The sequence below is a fragment of the Castor canadensis genome, chromosome 14, assembly GCF_047511655.1.
Source record: "Castor canadensis chromosome 14, mCasCan1.hap1v2, whole genome shotgun sequence".
In the NCBI taxonomy this organism is placed as follows: domain Eukaryota; kingdom Metazoa; phylum Chordata; class Mammalia; order Rodentia; family Castoridae; genus Castor; species Castor canadensis.
Window position 1 is genome coordinate 22,042,659 of NC_133399.1, and position 15,877 is coordinate 22,058,535.

At 54.3% G+C, this 15,877-nt stretch overlaps 1 protein-coding gene across 2 annotated transcripts in view; it reads left to right on the forward strand.

The window, feature by feature from the left end:
• Cacna1a (calcium voltage-gated channel subunit alpha1 A) overlaps positions 1-15,877 on the forward strand; it is a 189,767-nt gene that overhangs the window by 155,732 nt on the left and 18,158 nt on the right. Inside the window, exons 31-37 of one of the 2 annotated variants that reach the window (XM_074053975.1) lie at positions 888-971; positions 7,134-7,250; positions 7,505-7,570; positions 7,688-7,803; positions 9,988-10,138; positions 11,215-11,342; positions 12,927-13,023. In XM_074053975.1, coding sequence (XP_073910076.1) covers positions 888-971; positions 7,134-7,250; positions 7,505-7,570; positions 7,688-7,803; positions 9,988-10,138; positions 11,215-11,342; positions 12,927-13,023 — 759 coding nt within the window. Of the gene's footprint in view, positions 1-887; positions 972-7,133; positions 7,251-7,504; positions 7,571-7,687; positions 7,804-9,987; positions 10,139-11,214; positions 11,343-12,926; positions 13,024-13,833; positions 13,931-15,877 lie in introns of both variants that reach the window. The other variant, XM_074053974.1, reaches the window with a different exon arrangement.

Consider the following 15,877-nt stretch of genomic DNA (forward strand, 5'->3'; position numbering starts at 1 on the left):
TGGTCACTCGGGCTGAGAGAATTCTTCAGAGTCCCTTGCTGAGCAGGAAGTAACTGCACTACTTCTACTCACAGCAGCCTTGAGGCCCCTGTTTCAGTGCTCACTCTGCACTTCTGTTATTGTCCTCCTTCTCCAGATAGGGAAGGGGGGACACAGAGAGGTTAAGCCACTTACCCATAGCCACACAGCTTTGGTACTAGAACTGGGATTTGGACCCAAAAGTCTGCTGTTGTAGTGAGTACTGTAAACACAATGATGTTGGCTCACCCAGGCCTGGGTTTAAATCCTGACTGCACCTCTGTGCTGCTGGCCTGGGGCAAGTGCGTGGTGTTGATGTCTGAGCCCCCTAATGATCTTTGTCCCAAGTACCTTGGTGAGAGACCCAAAGTTCTTTAAATAGCACCTAGGACCAAGTGCTGCTGGCTCATGCTGGTAGTCCTAGCTACTTGGGAGGCTGAGGTCAGGAGAATAAAGGTTCAGGGCCAGCCCAAGCAAATAGTTGGTCAGACCCCATCTCCAAAATAACCAGAGCAGAGGGGACTGGCAGTGTGGCTCAAGTGGTATAGTGCCTACTTTATGGACACAACGCCCTGAGTTCAAACTCCAGGACCACCAAAATTTTTTTTTAAATACGGCATCTAGGGACTTAAATGCTGGGCAAAGAGCAGCCACTTCCCCAAGGGAGAGGGGGAAGTGCTAGAAGCCCACGTGGGAGTCCTAGGGAGGGGATGCACATGACACGGAGCAGCCCTCAGTAGCAGTCTGTGCATTTGGATGGCCACCAGTATGCGGGCTTCTGACCATACCAGTCATGTCCCAGATGTGCCTGGGTGGCCAGGGCACAGAGCCCTCTGTTGGCATCTCTGTCTTGTGCGTCCCTATTCTAGAATTATTTCCGCGATGCCTGGAACATCTTCGACTTTGTGACCGTTCTGGGCAGCATTACAGACATCCTCGTGACTGAGTTTGGGGTAAGTCTCCTGCTGGCTTCTCTCTGGGTGTGTCGGGGCTGGACAGCTGGGCGGCCCAGTGAGGGGGTTCCAGAAGCAAAAGGTCCTGACGGCCACAGCTGGCTCAGCCCAGAGCTGGGCTAGAAAGAGAAGTGGGAGTCCCCGGGGCAAGGGCAGCCCCTTAGGAGGGTACCAGGGGAAACGGGATCCAAAATCCACTGCAGGGTGGGCGTCCCTGCCTTATGGCTGTGGACTTATGAATAAATGAGGCTCATGAGTAATGGCGATGAGTGCATGAAGAGAATTTGAGACATTTAAAGGCAACAAAGCTGAACCTGCTCCAGGGCCAGGGGAAGTCGCAAGTACATTCTACTTGCACTGTCCCTGTGTTGGGCCAGGATGGTACTCCCAGGGGCCATCAGAGGGTCCCTGCAGCAGACATCCACCCTCCCCATGCCCCACACCTGGAGGATCCCCAGCACAGGGAGGACTTGTTCTCTGGATCTCCCTTGCTGGGAAACTCTGGCCCCATGTTCCTGTCTCAGACCCTATTCTTGGCTGTTTGCCAATGAGTGCAGGCTTGGGGACCCTGGAGATTGTGAGGAGGGTAGGGCAAAGTGTTGAAGTTCAATTGCAAGGGCTGGGGTGGGGGTCAGTGGCATCTTAATAACAGTAGGAATAATAATAACCGGCCGGGGTGCAACTCAGTAGAGCCTTGCCTAGCAGGTGAGAGGCCCTGGGCTCCATCCCAAGCACTGCAAAACCAAACAAAAAGTGACCAGTGTGGCTGGAGGTGTGGCTTAATGGGCAGAGAGACTGCCCAGCAAGTGCATGGCCCTGAGTTCAAACCCTAGTACTGCCAAAAAAAAAGTGATCACTGTGAAATGCTTGTATAGAACCAGCCAGGAAATAGCTCACAAGTGGTTATCATTATTGCTACTGCTGTTGTTGCCTTGACTGTCCTTGGAGGTGCGGTTTTGAGGGCGAGGTAGTAGCTGGGTGACACCCCCCCCCAGTATGGTGAATTCCCAGACTGCTTTAGGTGGTCCCCAGAGCCCCTGTCTGCCTCCCAGGTAAGGCCACCAGGTCTGGGGCCAGAGCTCAGCCAAGCTGAGGCCTGGGAAGCACGATACTGGGGAGGGCAGGTCCCAGGGGCTCAAGGGGCAGAGGGCGTGTGGCAGCCATCCCAGCGCCCAGGTGGCCGGGGTGACGCGGGTGGCCCTGTGCGCGGCGGATAATGACTGTGTTTCTTGTCTTGTCTTCTTTTCATGCCTTCTGTTTAAACTGTATATTGGCACAACGCCGTCTGAAAAAAACTCATCCAATCAAAATGCACTATGAAATCATTGTTCATCCATGAACGTGGTCTATGTGTTCATACACCAATGACTTATCTCCCAACCCACCACCACCCCCACTCCCCGCCCGGGAACCGAAACCCATGGGTTTTTTGGCACTGGTTACAAATCAACCTAAAAAACGCTGAATCGCCTCCCCAACCAATCCCGCCCGCCCGCTCCCCCTCCATCTTCAACATCTGCATCTAGAATCCGGTTGGTGTTACTTCTTTCTGAAGTCTAAATGCCTTACATTAACTGTGAACGCGTTGCATGGTCCACCTCAGCTTTCCAACGGGGCGCCCGCCTGCCACACTCCCCACCCTTCCCTTCTGTCTGTCCATCCTTCTCACCCTGCCTAACCCCTCCACCTCCTCCTCCCAAGGCTCTTCAGTTCCCTCTCTCCCCCTCCCTCCTCTCCGTCTGTCCCCTCATTCTTATTACTTCTGGACTGGGGACTCCTGTCTTGGTGGGTTTGTGTCTTTTGCAGAGAAAGGGCTGTACCCCCATGCAGCCTCCACCTCCTCCAGTACACATCGCTCACACTCTGAGCTGTCAGACACACATCCGCTGCCCACCTGCCTCTCACATCTGTCTCCTTTTCAGTTCCGTAAAGCTCAGGCTCCAGGAAAGCTGCCCCCCACCCCCCCACCCCCCCACACACACTGTCTCTCTCCCTCTCTTCCTCCTCCCGTCCCTCGCCTCCACACAAGCCCATGAGCTCTTTGGCTTTGGCCGACTAGAGTTGCATCTCCAAGTCCAGTGGAGGGGCCTGAGGGCGGGGCGTCCTGCAAGAAAGACTGTAGCAGGGAAACCCCAAAAGCCCACACTGGGGTCTAGTGGCCTTTAGATGGGTGGCTGAGGCTGTGCACAAATGCTGCAACACGCACGGTCATTTACCCATGGCCACTGCACACTGATGACCTGTCCTCTTTGTCACTCCTTCTCTACCTCATCCCGCCCCCAGCCCCCAACACAGAAAGTCCCTCTCTGTTAGGTCCATCCAACCCTCCAGCCTGCACCCCTTCCACACATCCCTCGAGGTGAAGTCTCTTACACCTCCCCTTCTGCTGCCTGCTTCTGCTGAGTCTTCTGGTGCTGCTCCAATGGTGTTTTTGGTGCCACCGATGGAGCAGTGGGCAGAAGCAGTCCCAGTGAGGTAGAGGAGACAGACATTGGTTCAGTGAGCCCAAGACTGCACTTGAAATTGTAGCTGCACTGCAAACTGAAGAATAAGTGTCATTTACAAAGAAAAGGGCACTGCATGCTGACCCCAGGGCAACATGTACAAAGGCCCTGTGGCAGGGCAGAGTGTGCAGGAGTCAGGGTTTGCAAGTGAGGGGCGTGGTTGGAGCAAAGACAGCAGAGAAGACTGACTTAGGAAGCTAATGAGGCAGGGCCCCAAGTGGGGGCTTTGGTGGGTTCATCCTGCGCACCAGGAGGACTAGGTGAGGCTCTGTGAGGTGTGTGATTAGAGATCCCAGGCTGCAGAGCCAAGTGGGAGGGGCTGGAGGGGGCCCAGGAATCCCAGCTGCAGGTGACAGTGGACAAGGTCAAGGTAGCAGGGCCAACCACCTCAGCAGAGGGTCTGGAACACCTGGGGCTGAGCTCATCAGGCCTGGGGGGCCAGTGCCCTGGAGTGCTGGCTGTGGCTGGAAAAGGGGAGATAGAGGTTATAAGGGAGGGCAAGGAAAGGGTCGGAGTGGAGAAGAGAACAGGTGCTGGCCTGGCAAGGCTGAAGAATCCTTAGGATTCCTGGAAGAAGTTGGGTTAGGTGTCTGGAGCTTAAAGGGGGGTCTGGTGGGAAACAGGGTCTAGAAGTGGCAGGACTTCTCTGGAGCCCATTGGGTGGATGCTGCTCATGTCTCTGCACCCGAGGGACATCACACCATGATGACAAGATATGGAGGCTAGGGAGAGGAAGTCCCTTGAAGGTTCTGTCATGCTCAAAGGACTTGGTGCACACCCAGGAAGAGCTGGAGGGTTTGATGAGGGCTGACCAAAACCCCTGCCCCCAACTGGACTTTTGCCCTCCCGTCCCCTCCCTCCCTCATGTGTCTCCCACCTCCCTTGCTCCAACAAGGGCGCACGCTGTTGCTGTCTGCATGTGTCTCCTGCCAGCTGCCAGTTCCCCCACTGCTTCTGCATGGTGCCAACTCTGCCCCGAGCCCCGGCTGCTTTCAGGGCCTGCCTGCCTCTGCATGCCTGGCCGAGTCCACATGTTATGACCCACCCATGGAAGGGATGGCTTGTACTTGGGGTGCACGGGAGGGGGCTGGGGACACCTGGGCCAGAGGCCCCATCCCCAGGTGGAGCTGGGTGGCCAGGCAGGGCTGGGGTTAGGTCAGCTGGGCACGGAGGTTGACTCTCTTAGCTAAGCTGGGTTTGGGAACCTGTGTGAGGCACTGGGAAGACTCACTGGACCCAGTGTGGTCAGGATAGGGTCTCCCAGCCCCCTGCCCCATCCCAAAGTCCTAAGGCCAGTGTGTCCCACAGAGCATCCTAGACACCATGGGCAAACCCAGAGGCCTCTTGCTAGCCACAGAAATTCCTTGAACTCTAGTCCCTGCCAGTCAGCTCCCAGGCCAGAGCTAGTGCAAGGCACAGATCCAACAGCAGTGGGAAGCAAGATGCCCCTGTCACTTTCTGTCCAGAGGCCAGGCATGGTGACATACCCCTGTAATTCCAGCACCTGGGAGGCTGAGGCAGGAGGATTGCCAGTTTGAGGCCAGCCTGGGTTACATAGCCAGATCCTGTTTCAAAAGAAAAAGAAAAATTCATTACCCAGCTGGGACACATTCGAAACCAAGAAGGATGTTGTGATTATCAGGCAATGTATACAGTCACCCTGTTCCATTTGAGTGACAAGGGTTAGGCCAAGCTGAATCTTGTCATGTGGCCTGTCCCCAGGACACCTACAGATCTTTGACACCAGAGCACAGTAAGTCTGCTCTTAGCAGGAGACTCCATGTGCCTCCTGCCTCCAGCCTGCTTGGTACTGGCCAGGGAAGAGGCAGAGGTTTCACAGTCAAAGGCCTTTGCCAGCCAAACACAGGAAGCCAGGAAAAGGGGTGTCATATCTAGAATGAGGAAATCTTAGAACACTGAAGGGCATGTGGGCTGCCAGACAATCACTTTTTAAATTAAAAAAAAAAAGGCTGGGTATGGTGGTACACAGCTATAATCTCAGCTGTTTGGGAGGCAGAGGCAGAAGGATCTTGAGTTCGAGGCCGGCCTGAGCAAAGGTAGCAACACCCTGTCTTAAAAAGAAAATAATTTTTTAAAGGTCTGGGATGTGGCCCAAGTGCCAGGCCCTGGGTTCAATCTCCAGTACATCAGGGAAGGGGGTTAAAAAAAAAAAAAAAAACAGGTGCTGGTGGCTCATGCCTTTAATTTTAGCTACTTGGGAGGCTGAGATCAGGAGGATCAAGGTTTGAGACCAGCTAGGAAAAATAGTTCTAGAGACCCCATCTCCAAAATAACAAAAACAAAATGGACTGGCAGTGTGGCTGAAGACATAGAGCACCTGAGCATGAAGCCTAAGTTCAAACCCCAGCCCCACCAAAACGAACACTGCTCAGGCCCAAGAAACTGCTTCATTGGCCAAATTGGGGCCATTTGTGACGTGGAGCCTCCCATCCCTCACTGGTGTCCCCTGAAGCCCCAGGAGGGTCATGAGCCGTGCCCACCATTTGCAGCTGGCAACCTCCACCACTTCTAGCTTGGGTGGGAGGAAACAGAGGCAGTGACTTAGTCAGGGGGGTTCTGAGCCAAAGCAGGAGCCACCCAGGGAGGTCCTGGGGGCAGGGACGGCGCTACCTCCCCACCCCCAGCACCCAGCCCTCGGTGGGCCCGGGCTGATTCGGAGCTCACCCGCCCCCGGGAGCTGAGTCCTTCCTGCTTCCCGCAGGCCTGGTCCCGTGACACCACCCAGCCCCAGGAGCTGAGAAGCCATCCCTGAGAGGGGGGAAAGGGCCCCAAATGCATCTTCTCCGACTCAGCGGGCAGTGAGGACTCACCCTGCAGCCGAACAGCCCCAGCTCCAGCTCCCTCCCGTCCTCCCCATTCCCGCTCGCCAAGGGGGTAAGGAAAGATGCTCTTCCGTTTTCTCCCCATTGGCTCCAGCCGCTGTTCCTCTTGGCCGTGGGGTGAGGTCAGGGCGGGCAGGAGCGGGTGGGCAGCTCGGCAGGGCAGGGCAGGGCAGGGTGCCCGGTGAGTCCCGTGACAGATGCATTTCTGGCCCGGAGCGTAACATGCCCTCGGAACCGCACTTGTCCACCAGGCCTGAGCGCGCTGGCCGCCCCGCCCCCGCCCCGCCCGCCCGCCCCGTGTCTGTGCTTCGTACACTTGTGATGGGTTCCGCAACTTGACCGCTTATGTCCTACCGTCTCAGTGCATTTGGTTATTGGGACAAACAAAAAAACCATCTCGATTTTTTTCCTGATTGGATGATTCGGATATATTTTCTTTTCCTTGTTCTTTTGTTATTTCTTCCCCATCCCTGTTTCTTTTTCCTCTCCCGCCCCCTTTTTTTCTTTCCTTCCCTCCTTGCGGGTGGGGCTGGCAGGGAAGAGCTTATGCTTTTGAGTTGATGCCCCTTCCTTTCTTCCTCCCACCCTCTCTCCCCAAATTCTTTTTTTTTTCCTTTGATTTTAATTTTTATTTATTATTTTAGTTTTTCCTCAGCACCAGTGCATTAATAGTGCTTTCTCTCCTCTCCCTCCTTATTTGGGGTCTGGCTTGCTTTTTTCCTGTTGGTTGGCTTCATGTAGGGGCCTCTGAATGGTGACAGCTGTAAGCCCCTCGGGGTGGGCGGATGGTCACCCCTCTTCCTCCATCTCCCCAGAATAACTTCATCAACCTGAGCTTCCTCCGTCTCTTCCGGGCTGCCCGACTCATCAAACTCCTCCGGCAGGGTTACACCATCCGCATCCTCCTCTGGACCTTCGTGCAGTCCTTCAAGGTGAGCCCGGGAACAGACCCCAGGCTCTGGGGGACGAGAGGTGACTCCGTGGTATCGCCTTGCTGACTCCAGTCTTCAGGGTTCATGTCTGATTGCAAAGCTTTATCCAAAGGCGTTGTCCCAGAGCCTCCAAAGACGGCCATCAGTCCTGGAAAGACGCTGGTGTGGCATGTGGTCATCCCACCCAGTGGAGGAACAGGGGGAAAAGGCTAAGGGGCCCCAGAACGCTTCTTCACTGCCTTCATTCCCACCAGGCGCTGCCGTATGTCTGTCTGCTGATTGCCATGCTTTTCTTCATCTACGCCATCATCGGGATGCAGGTGAGTCCTCCACCCCTAAGGTACCCAGGGAGGCAGCCACAGAGGTTCATCTGGCTTCCGCCTGGAGCCACTATAGGGAACATGGCCGCTCCTGGTCGTCACCCTCCAATTCTCTAGGTGTTTGGCAACATTGGCATCGACGTGGAGGATGAGGACAGTGATGAGGACGAGTTCCAAATCACCGAGCACAATAACTTCCGGACGTTCTTCCAGGCCCTCATGCTTCTCTTCCGGTGAGAGGGGAGGGGGCGTGGCTGCCCCGCCTCTTCCGGTGGTGGGCGTGTCCTCGTTTTGCCTTAGGGGAAGAGGGCGTGCCTTAGTGCTTCTCTTCCGGCTGTGGGCTGTGTCTTCTCCCTTCTCTTTCCGTTGGGGGCGTGTCACCATTAGCTTCCTTCTGTACAGAAAGGGGATGTCCACATCCTGTTCCGGTGTCCAAATGACTTCAGTGCCCTAATCTCATCCTTCACTTTCGGGGAGGTGTGGGACTGGAGTGTGGGGCACTAGGATCCCGGCAGAGTAGGCGCTAAAGGCCCTGAGATACAAACCCAGAGGGCATTTTTACGATCTTTATCTCCTTCTCTCCTCCTGACGACCTTGAGAGGTGGGAATTCGTGGCAAGCCATCTGACAGATGGGAAAACCCAGGCTGTAGATTCTGAAGCTTGATTCTTTGGGGGGTGTACCGTTTTTTGTTGTGTTTTGTTTTGCTTGTGGGACTGAAGTTTGCACTCAGGGCTTCGCACTTGCAAAGCAGGTGCTTTACTCCTTGAGCCACGCCTCCTGTCCACTTTGCACCTGTGCTTGGAGATAAGGTCTCACTCACAGCGAACTGTTTGCCTGGGCTGGCCTCAAACCACAGTCCTTCCAATCTCAGCCTCCCATGTAACTAGGATTACAGATGTGAGCCACCGGTGCCCAGTTGATTCTTTGGTTCTTAATCTGGCTTCGCGTTGGAATTCCTTCATCTGTCAGCAGACGTTTATGGCAGCTATTGTGTGCCTAGTGTTGCTATAGATACAGATACAGCAAGAAATAGCGCAGAGGAAGAAAGAAAACATTTCCTGCCCTTTGGAGGCTTGGTGCTTTCCCTGGGGAAGACAATTGGTAAACTGATTGTTGATGGTGCAAAGGGAATAAAATTTAAGATCAAGAGGGAGTGGACAGAAAGGACAAATAGTGTATGACATCACTTGTATGGTGGCCCTAGAGTGGCAGAATTCATAAAGACAGGAGGCAGAATGGTAGATGCCAGTGGCTGGGGTCGGGGGAAAGCAATGGGGAGTTAGTGTTGAATGGGGACAGAGTTTCTGTCTGGAAAGATGAAAAGGTCCTGGATTTAGACGATGTGATGGTTACATACAGTGTGAACAGGGCTAGAGGCCTGGCTCAAGTGGTCGAGCACCTGTCTAGCAAGCAGGAGGCCCTGAGTTTAAACTCTAGTACCACCAGAAAAAAAATGAAGTAATAATTTGAACATACTTAATCATACTTGGTGTCACTGCATAGTACATTTCAAAATGGCTAAAACGGTAAGTTTTATATTATGTATATTTTGCCACAATAAACATTTTTTTCATCTGACAACAAAAAGAAAGGAGGAAGGTCACACCTCTCTGGTGTGATATTTGAGAGAAATAGGGAAGGGACGGGAGCCATGAACCAGGCATGGTGGTGTTCAGATGTAATCCCAGCTCTAGAAAAGCTGAGGCAGGAGGATCATGAGCTTGAAGCCAGCCTGAGCTGGCTTTTGAGACAGTAAGTGCCTGTCTCAAAAATCAAAAGGGATAGTTGGGGTGGGGGGGGCTACACCATATAAATATCTTGGGAAAGCATCCAGTCAGAGGGCACAGCCAGTGCAAAGGCCCTGCGGCAGGAGTATGGCTGGCAGGGTTGAGGACAATGCCCAGATTGAAGTGACCTAGGGAGAAAGTACTAAGAGAAAACAGCCACCTGGAAGGGAGGATAGCTTTTAAATCATACGGATGTCCCCAGACCCATTGAATCCAAGTCTGTGGCAGTGGAAATTAATAACAGCTTTTTTTTTTTTTTTTGAGGTACTGGGGCTTGAACTCAGGGCCTTCACCTTGAGCCACTCCACCAGCCCTTTTATGTGATGGGTTTTTCAAAATAGGTGAACTCTTTGCCCAGACTGATTTGAATCGCGGTCTTCCTGATCTCTGCCTCCTGAGTAGCTAGGATTCCAGGTGTGAGCCAGCACCCCCAGCTCCTCAGTGTTTGCATAATGCTTCCTGCACAGCCAGGATGAGAACCCCTCTTCAGCTAGGAAAAGATGACTAACCTTAGACTTCAGTTCATGGCCACATCCTAAGCGCAAGGCTTAACCTGCATGCTTCGCCTCCCTGGGAGGCCATGGGGCGTGGTCAGGACACGGTGCCCTGACGCCGTCCCTGTCCACAGGAGCGCCACCGGTGAGGCCTGGCACAACATCATGCTGTCATGTCTCAGCGGGAAGCCGTGCGACAAGAACTCCGGGATCCTCACCGCAGACTGCGGCAACGAGTTCGCTTATTTTTATTTCGTTTCCTTCATCTTCCTCTGCTCATTCCTGGTGAGTCCCCAGACAGGTCTCCAACCCAGGAGTGGGTTTTTCTAGAATGTGTCTGGTGTCAGAGACTTGCTCTGTCCAAGATCACGGAGCCAGGCTGGAGTGGAGTTTCCAGACGTTCACATGGGGGCCTCTTGAGCCTCTGCTCACATGGGTGCTGAGCAGTGTCTTTGCCTTCCATGTGTCAGGCCCGGTCACTTGCCCCTGTACCCAAATAAAGCACCGTGGTGAGGGGCAGATAAAGGAGGGTTAGTATGTAACATGGGCATCCCTGGGGAAACAGCAGTCAGTTCATCCTCAGACATTTTCAGGGTACACGTGAGCTTTAGGTTTAAATAGAGAAAGAATTAGAGCAGAGGGCAAAGCTATGCATAGTTAAACAGTCCCAGTCACACCTGTGGCCTTCTTGGTCATTATCTTAGTCCTTGCTCTCCAAAGGTCCTGGAGAAGTTATCACTGTTCTCAGTTGAGGGGACCATGTGGTTCCCAAGGGATGAGCCCTCCTGCTCCAAGTGATGGCCCTCATTTCTGGGTGGTCTGTCCTAAGCCCTCTTCGTAAAGATGCCATCATCAGTCCTGTCCTTGAGGAATCCAAGGTGGCTGCAAGGTGAATGGCTCAGCAAAGACAGAAACAAAATGGAGACAGGGATGCCAAGCTTCTCCCCTGCTCTTAGTTAACTTGTGTTCCCAAGGAGGGGGTCAGTGCTTTTTAGCACCAGCAGCTTAGGTACCTGTCACAGTAGCATACGCTGCCCAGTGTCCCCTGGCAGAGACAGAATCTCCCCCACTGGACACCCAGTGAAATATCTGCCTTCGGCCTTGTGGGAGGATTTGGGGTCCCCCAGGGATGGCTCCTCCACCCCACTCCATCTCTTGCCATCATCCGCATACTGTCTCTGTATCTCTCTGCTCCATCTGCAATGGATCCCTCTCTCCGGGCCTCTTTGTGTAACTGTGTGTCTCCTCTGACCACCATCTCTTTCTCTCCCTTTCCCCATCTCGTCTCCCTGTCTCCCCCAGGGTGAGTTCTGATGTTTTTTCCCCTTCTCTCCCCTCTTGCCCCTCTTGGGTCCCCACAGATGTTAAACCTGTTTGTGGCTGTTATCATGGACAACTTCGAGTACCTCACCCGAGACTCCTCCATCCTGGGCCCCCACCACCTGGACGAGTATGTGCGTGTCTGGGCAGAGTACGACCCTGCGGCTTGGTAAGGAGTCCTCTGCCTCCATGCCATGTCTCTCACCTCTCCCTGGAGCCAGGACGTGAGCTAAGTCAGGTCCCAGGCGCTGGGCCTTTGTTACGTGGGTTAGTCTAGCACATAGCGTGGGAACACTTGGAGGACACCCTCGCCCAAGCACAGACTTTATAGGAAAAGAGGGAAGGAGTGACCTGTGAGAAGGTTCACAGAGCCCACACCCCCACGAATCCTCTTGCCTCTTACAGTGAGGCGTCCAGATGGTCAGGACAGGCCAGGAGGAAGCCTGCGGCCTCAGTTCTCCTGGAGAGGCTGAGCCACCTTTGCGGATGACATTGGCCACAAGACCAGAGTTCAGAACCCAGTTCAAAACTCAGAGCAGCTTGTGGCTGATCCTGTAATCCTAGCTACTCAGGAGGCAGAGATCAGGAGGATTGCAGTTCAAGGCCAGCCCTGGCAAATAGTTTGTTTTTTTCCATCAAAAAAAAAAAAAAAGGCTGGTGGAGTGGCTAAAGGTGTAGGCCCTGAGTTCAAACCCCAATAGCACAAAAAATAAATAAATAAAGATAAACCTCAGAGAGCAGAGTTGAGTGTGGTAACACAGGCCTCTAACCGCAGAGGATCATGAGTCCTAGGCCATCCTGAGCTCCATAATAAGACCTTGGCTCAAAATGAAAAATTTTAAAATGGGCTGGAGGTGTGGCTCAGTGCTAGAGCACATCCCTAGCACGTGTGAGACTCTAGCTTCCATCCCCAGCACCACCCAAAGAAACAAAAATCGTTTAAAAAATAAAGTAGGGCAGGTAGTCACACGGGCCAGGGAGGCCAGATGCAGACCCTCATGGGCCCCTGTGTGTCAGTGGCCATGCAAAGACAGAGCCCCCTTGGTGGTACCGGCACGCCCCCTGCTGGCCAGCAGGCGATCAATCCTGTTCTTCCTGGAACCCAAGGGTACTTCAAAGTGGGGCAGGCAGCATGCATTGAGCCCTGTTCAGCACACAGAGGCAGCCATGCAGAGGCGTCATGTCCACGTCCTGGTCGGGGCTCACCACTAACAGAGGATCAAGTCCAAGCTGGACTTGGGGCCCGAGGAGCATGAGCATTACGGGGCCCAGTGGGCCTGAGCCACCCCCTTCCCTTGCCTCAGCCCTGGGGGGGAGGCCTCTTAAGGAGGCGGGAAGAGCCAAGTCCTCTGGGAGCCCAAGAGGCTGGGGTGCTCCCTGGCTCTGGGGGTCAGCATCTGGCTCTTTTAACTGTTGCTCTTTTGATTTTAGGTCACAGCAGTGGGATGCTGTCCCCTTCTGTAGTCCACGTGCCCGCAGTGTAGCCCATGTAGATGGTAGAGAAGGGAGATACACAAAGAGAGCCTGGAGTGGGGGGGAATTGCCCCAGGCCAGAACCCCCAGCACACCCCGAGCAGAGCCCTCTCCTCTCCCCCAGGGTCTGCGGGTGGCCCAGGACCTTCACTTGTCCCGAGTCTCTGTCACTGCTTCAAACCCAGAGGTCGCCAGCCTCTTCTCACGGCCTGGCGTGCTCGGGAGCCCGTGTGCTCACAGCTTACCCCATAACCCCACTAACCCTGTCTTCTCCTTGCAGCGGTCGCATTCATTATAAGGATATGTACAGTTTATTGCGAGTAATATCTCCCCCTCTCGGCTTAGGCAAGAAATGCCCTCATAGGGTGGCTTGCAAGGTTTGATTTCCACTAAAACCTGCTAGCATCGATGGAATGAGTGTGGCTTGGGGTTCTTCGATATATATATTTCATATATATATATATATATATATATAAAAACTCAGAAACAGAGCCATCTCTTTTTCTTGCATTAAACTAGAAAAGTGTCCTAGCCAACAGAACGCAGCCCTGTAGATTTGAGGAAGCATGGAACATATTTCTCTGTTCCCCCTCAGCCATCTCTGCTTGCTCTTAGCTAAAGCCCATCCTGGGGTCTCAACGGCACCCCAAATCAGATGCATCCCCCAAGAGGGGAAGTTGTAACTTGGCATTGCCCCCCACCATCACCTCCACTCTCTCCCTCTCCACCCCTCGCCTCCCAAAGTCCCCAGCCCTCCCCCCAACCCGCCCTGGTCCCCCTTTCCCCTCCGAGGCCCCCTCAGAGACCAGCCTCAGTCAAATCAGAGAACTCTAAATGACCACGAACCCAAAGCCTGGCTTGCGAGGAGCCCCACCCCAGCCCTCCGCCACCCCTGAGAGCCAGAGCTCAGAGTTCAAGTTGAATCTGACTGTTTCTCTCTCTCTCTCTCCCTGCTTGTGAGCAGTGAAATAATTCTTTTATTTTAATCACCTTTCTTCCATTTTTTTCCCCTCTTTTCCATTTATTTGAAATTTCTATCATTCTCTGCATCTTTCTCTATTTTCTTGGCTTGTATTTTTTTTTTATCCTTCTTCTGTTTCTTCCCCACCTCCCCCGCCCCCCCACTGCCCTTCCTTTGGTTCTCTGTTCCCGCCCCCACCCCCGTTTTTGTGTTTTGGTGCTGCCAGGGGCCGGATGCCTTACCCGGACATGTATCAGATGCTGAGACACATGTCCCCGCCCCTGGGTCTGGGGAAGAAGTGTCCGGCCAGAGTGGCTTACAAGGTAGTCTATCTTTACCGACCACACATCTCCAAGCACTGGGGACTTTTTACTGCCAACCGGAAACGCCCAGCCCGGTCTCTTTTTTCCAGCGTTTTCCTCCTTTTTTTTTTCTTTTTCTTTTTCTTTTCTTCTTTTCTCCTTAAATACTTGGATCGTGACCATCCGTGACTCGGCAGCACACTGTGTCCGTCCTCTCTGATGACTGTCTTCGTGTTTTGAGACTCCATTATGGCAACATGCGGGGGGGGGGGGGAGCACCCTGGTCCCCTGACACCCACTGGGTTCCCTACCACCACCAGGGAACAAAATTGGACCCCAACATACATCCAGGGGAGTCACCATTGTGTCTCCACCCACTTAGAGCAACCCCAACACCATGTACGGAGCAGGCACCTTGCACAGGGACTTTGGTCCCCCAGAGAAGGTGAGGCCCTGGCCTTATCCCTTCTCCTTTGAGCCCCCAACATGGTCACCTGAAGCTGATCTCTGACTTAGGGCCTTGGGGGGTCCAGCACCTCCCACCAAGTCTACAGAGCCTCCCCCCACACCCTCCTTTCCCCTGGAGATGCTTCCCCAACCCCCATCCTGTGCCACCCGTCCCCCTAAGACCCTCCAACATGCCTCTCCATTGTTCCAGAGTGGGCAGGCAGGCCGCAGCGGACCCCTGGACGGTGGCTCACTGATGCAGGCCATGCACGCTGCCTTGGCAGGGGCCTGGGGTGGGCAGGCACCATGGCCGACTGGGGGGGTGGTGCATGCTGGCTGAGGGTGTGAGGGGCCGGCCGCCAGGCCTGGCCAAGCCACCCCTCTAGACCTCTGTCCTGGAGTCTCCTTGGCACCAGTGACAGACGTTCTGTTCCCTCACCTCATCCTGGAGATGGTCAGGGATGGCCTTTAAAGACTCCCCTCCCCCCAAATTACCCCCTAAGCCCATCCTCCTCCCCCCCACCAAGCCTTCTGTGTTCCGTGTTCCTTCTGTCCATGTTACTCCTCCCTAATTGCTCACTGCTATGGTCCCCTTTCCTCCCCCTCATCCAGTTCTCTGCACCTGCCAGTGGCTCAGGCCACGAGCCCGTCCCTTCTCTCACATTTTCCTCTTGTCCTTCTCCTTGGAGGAGTATGTGTACAATACAAGGAGGGGAGTCCCTTCACTCCTGGTCTCCACGGAGGGCCCACAGCTCTCTCTTTGTGCAACTTTGAAAAACAGCACTCTTTCCACACAACACCTGTGTCTGCTGGAAAATTGTCGTAATCCACCAATGTGGTGAACACAAAACATCTGCTGTCCGAGGGAAAACTGTCATAATACACAAATCCACCAATTCCGAGATTGGGAGCCCTTTGTGCAGTGTACAACCTGAGCAGCTGTGCACAACATCCCAGCCCCTGTGCTTCTGTCTACTGCCTCCCTCTCTGCCCTGCCCCAGCCCTCATTTCCTATCCTACTCTGGGTTCACTGTCCTCTACCCTCCCATTTCCTTCCCTGTGTCCCCACTCTATAGCTTGCCAACGTGTATCTGAATCCCGTGGTGAGCCCCAGACTTGCCCTCGATCCCTCCCTACCTCCATACCACCTCAGCCTGGGCTGCCACACACCAGCCCAGTGTCCCCTCCGACGCCGCCCAGCATGGGATCAGAGCCCCCGCGTGAGACTCAGGGAATATTTTCTTTCCTGGCCCGAGAGATTGCCCCTCCCCCATTCTCCCTCTGTCACGCAGAGAGCCAAGATCCGGCCCCTCCCCCAGATAACTCCTCCCACGGAGCTATGAATGAGTCTCGATGCCGCGTCTGCATGCGCCCCTTGTCTGCTGTTCTGTGTCACCGCCTCGCTGCTGCATGTCTGCAGGGGCCACCTGCCTGCTGCCTCTCAGGAATGGCATGCCCTGGGTCCACCCAGGCTGCCCTGGTCTGGGCCGAGCAGGGAGTGGGGGGACTGGGAGCCTGTGG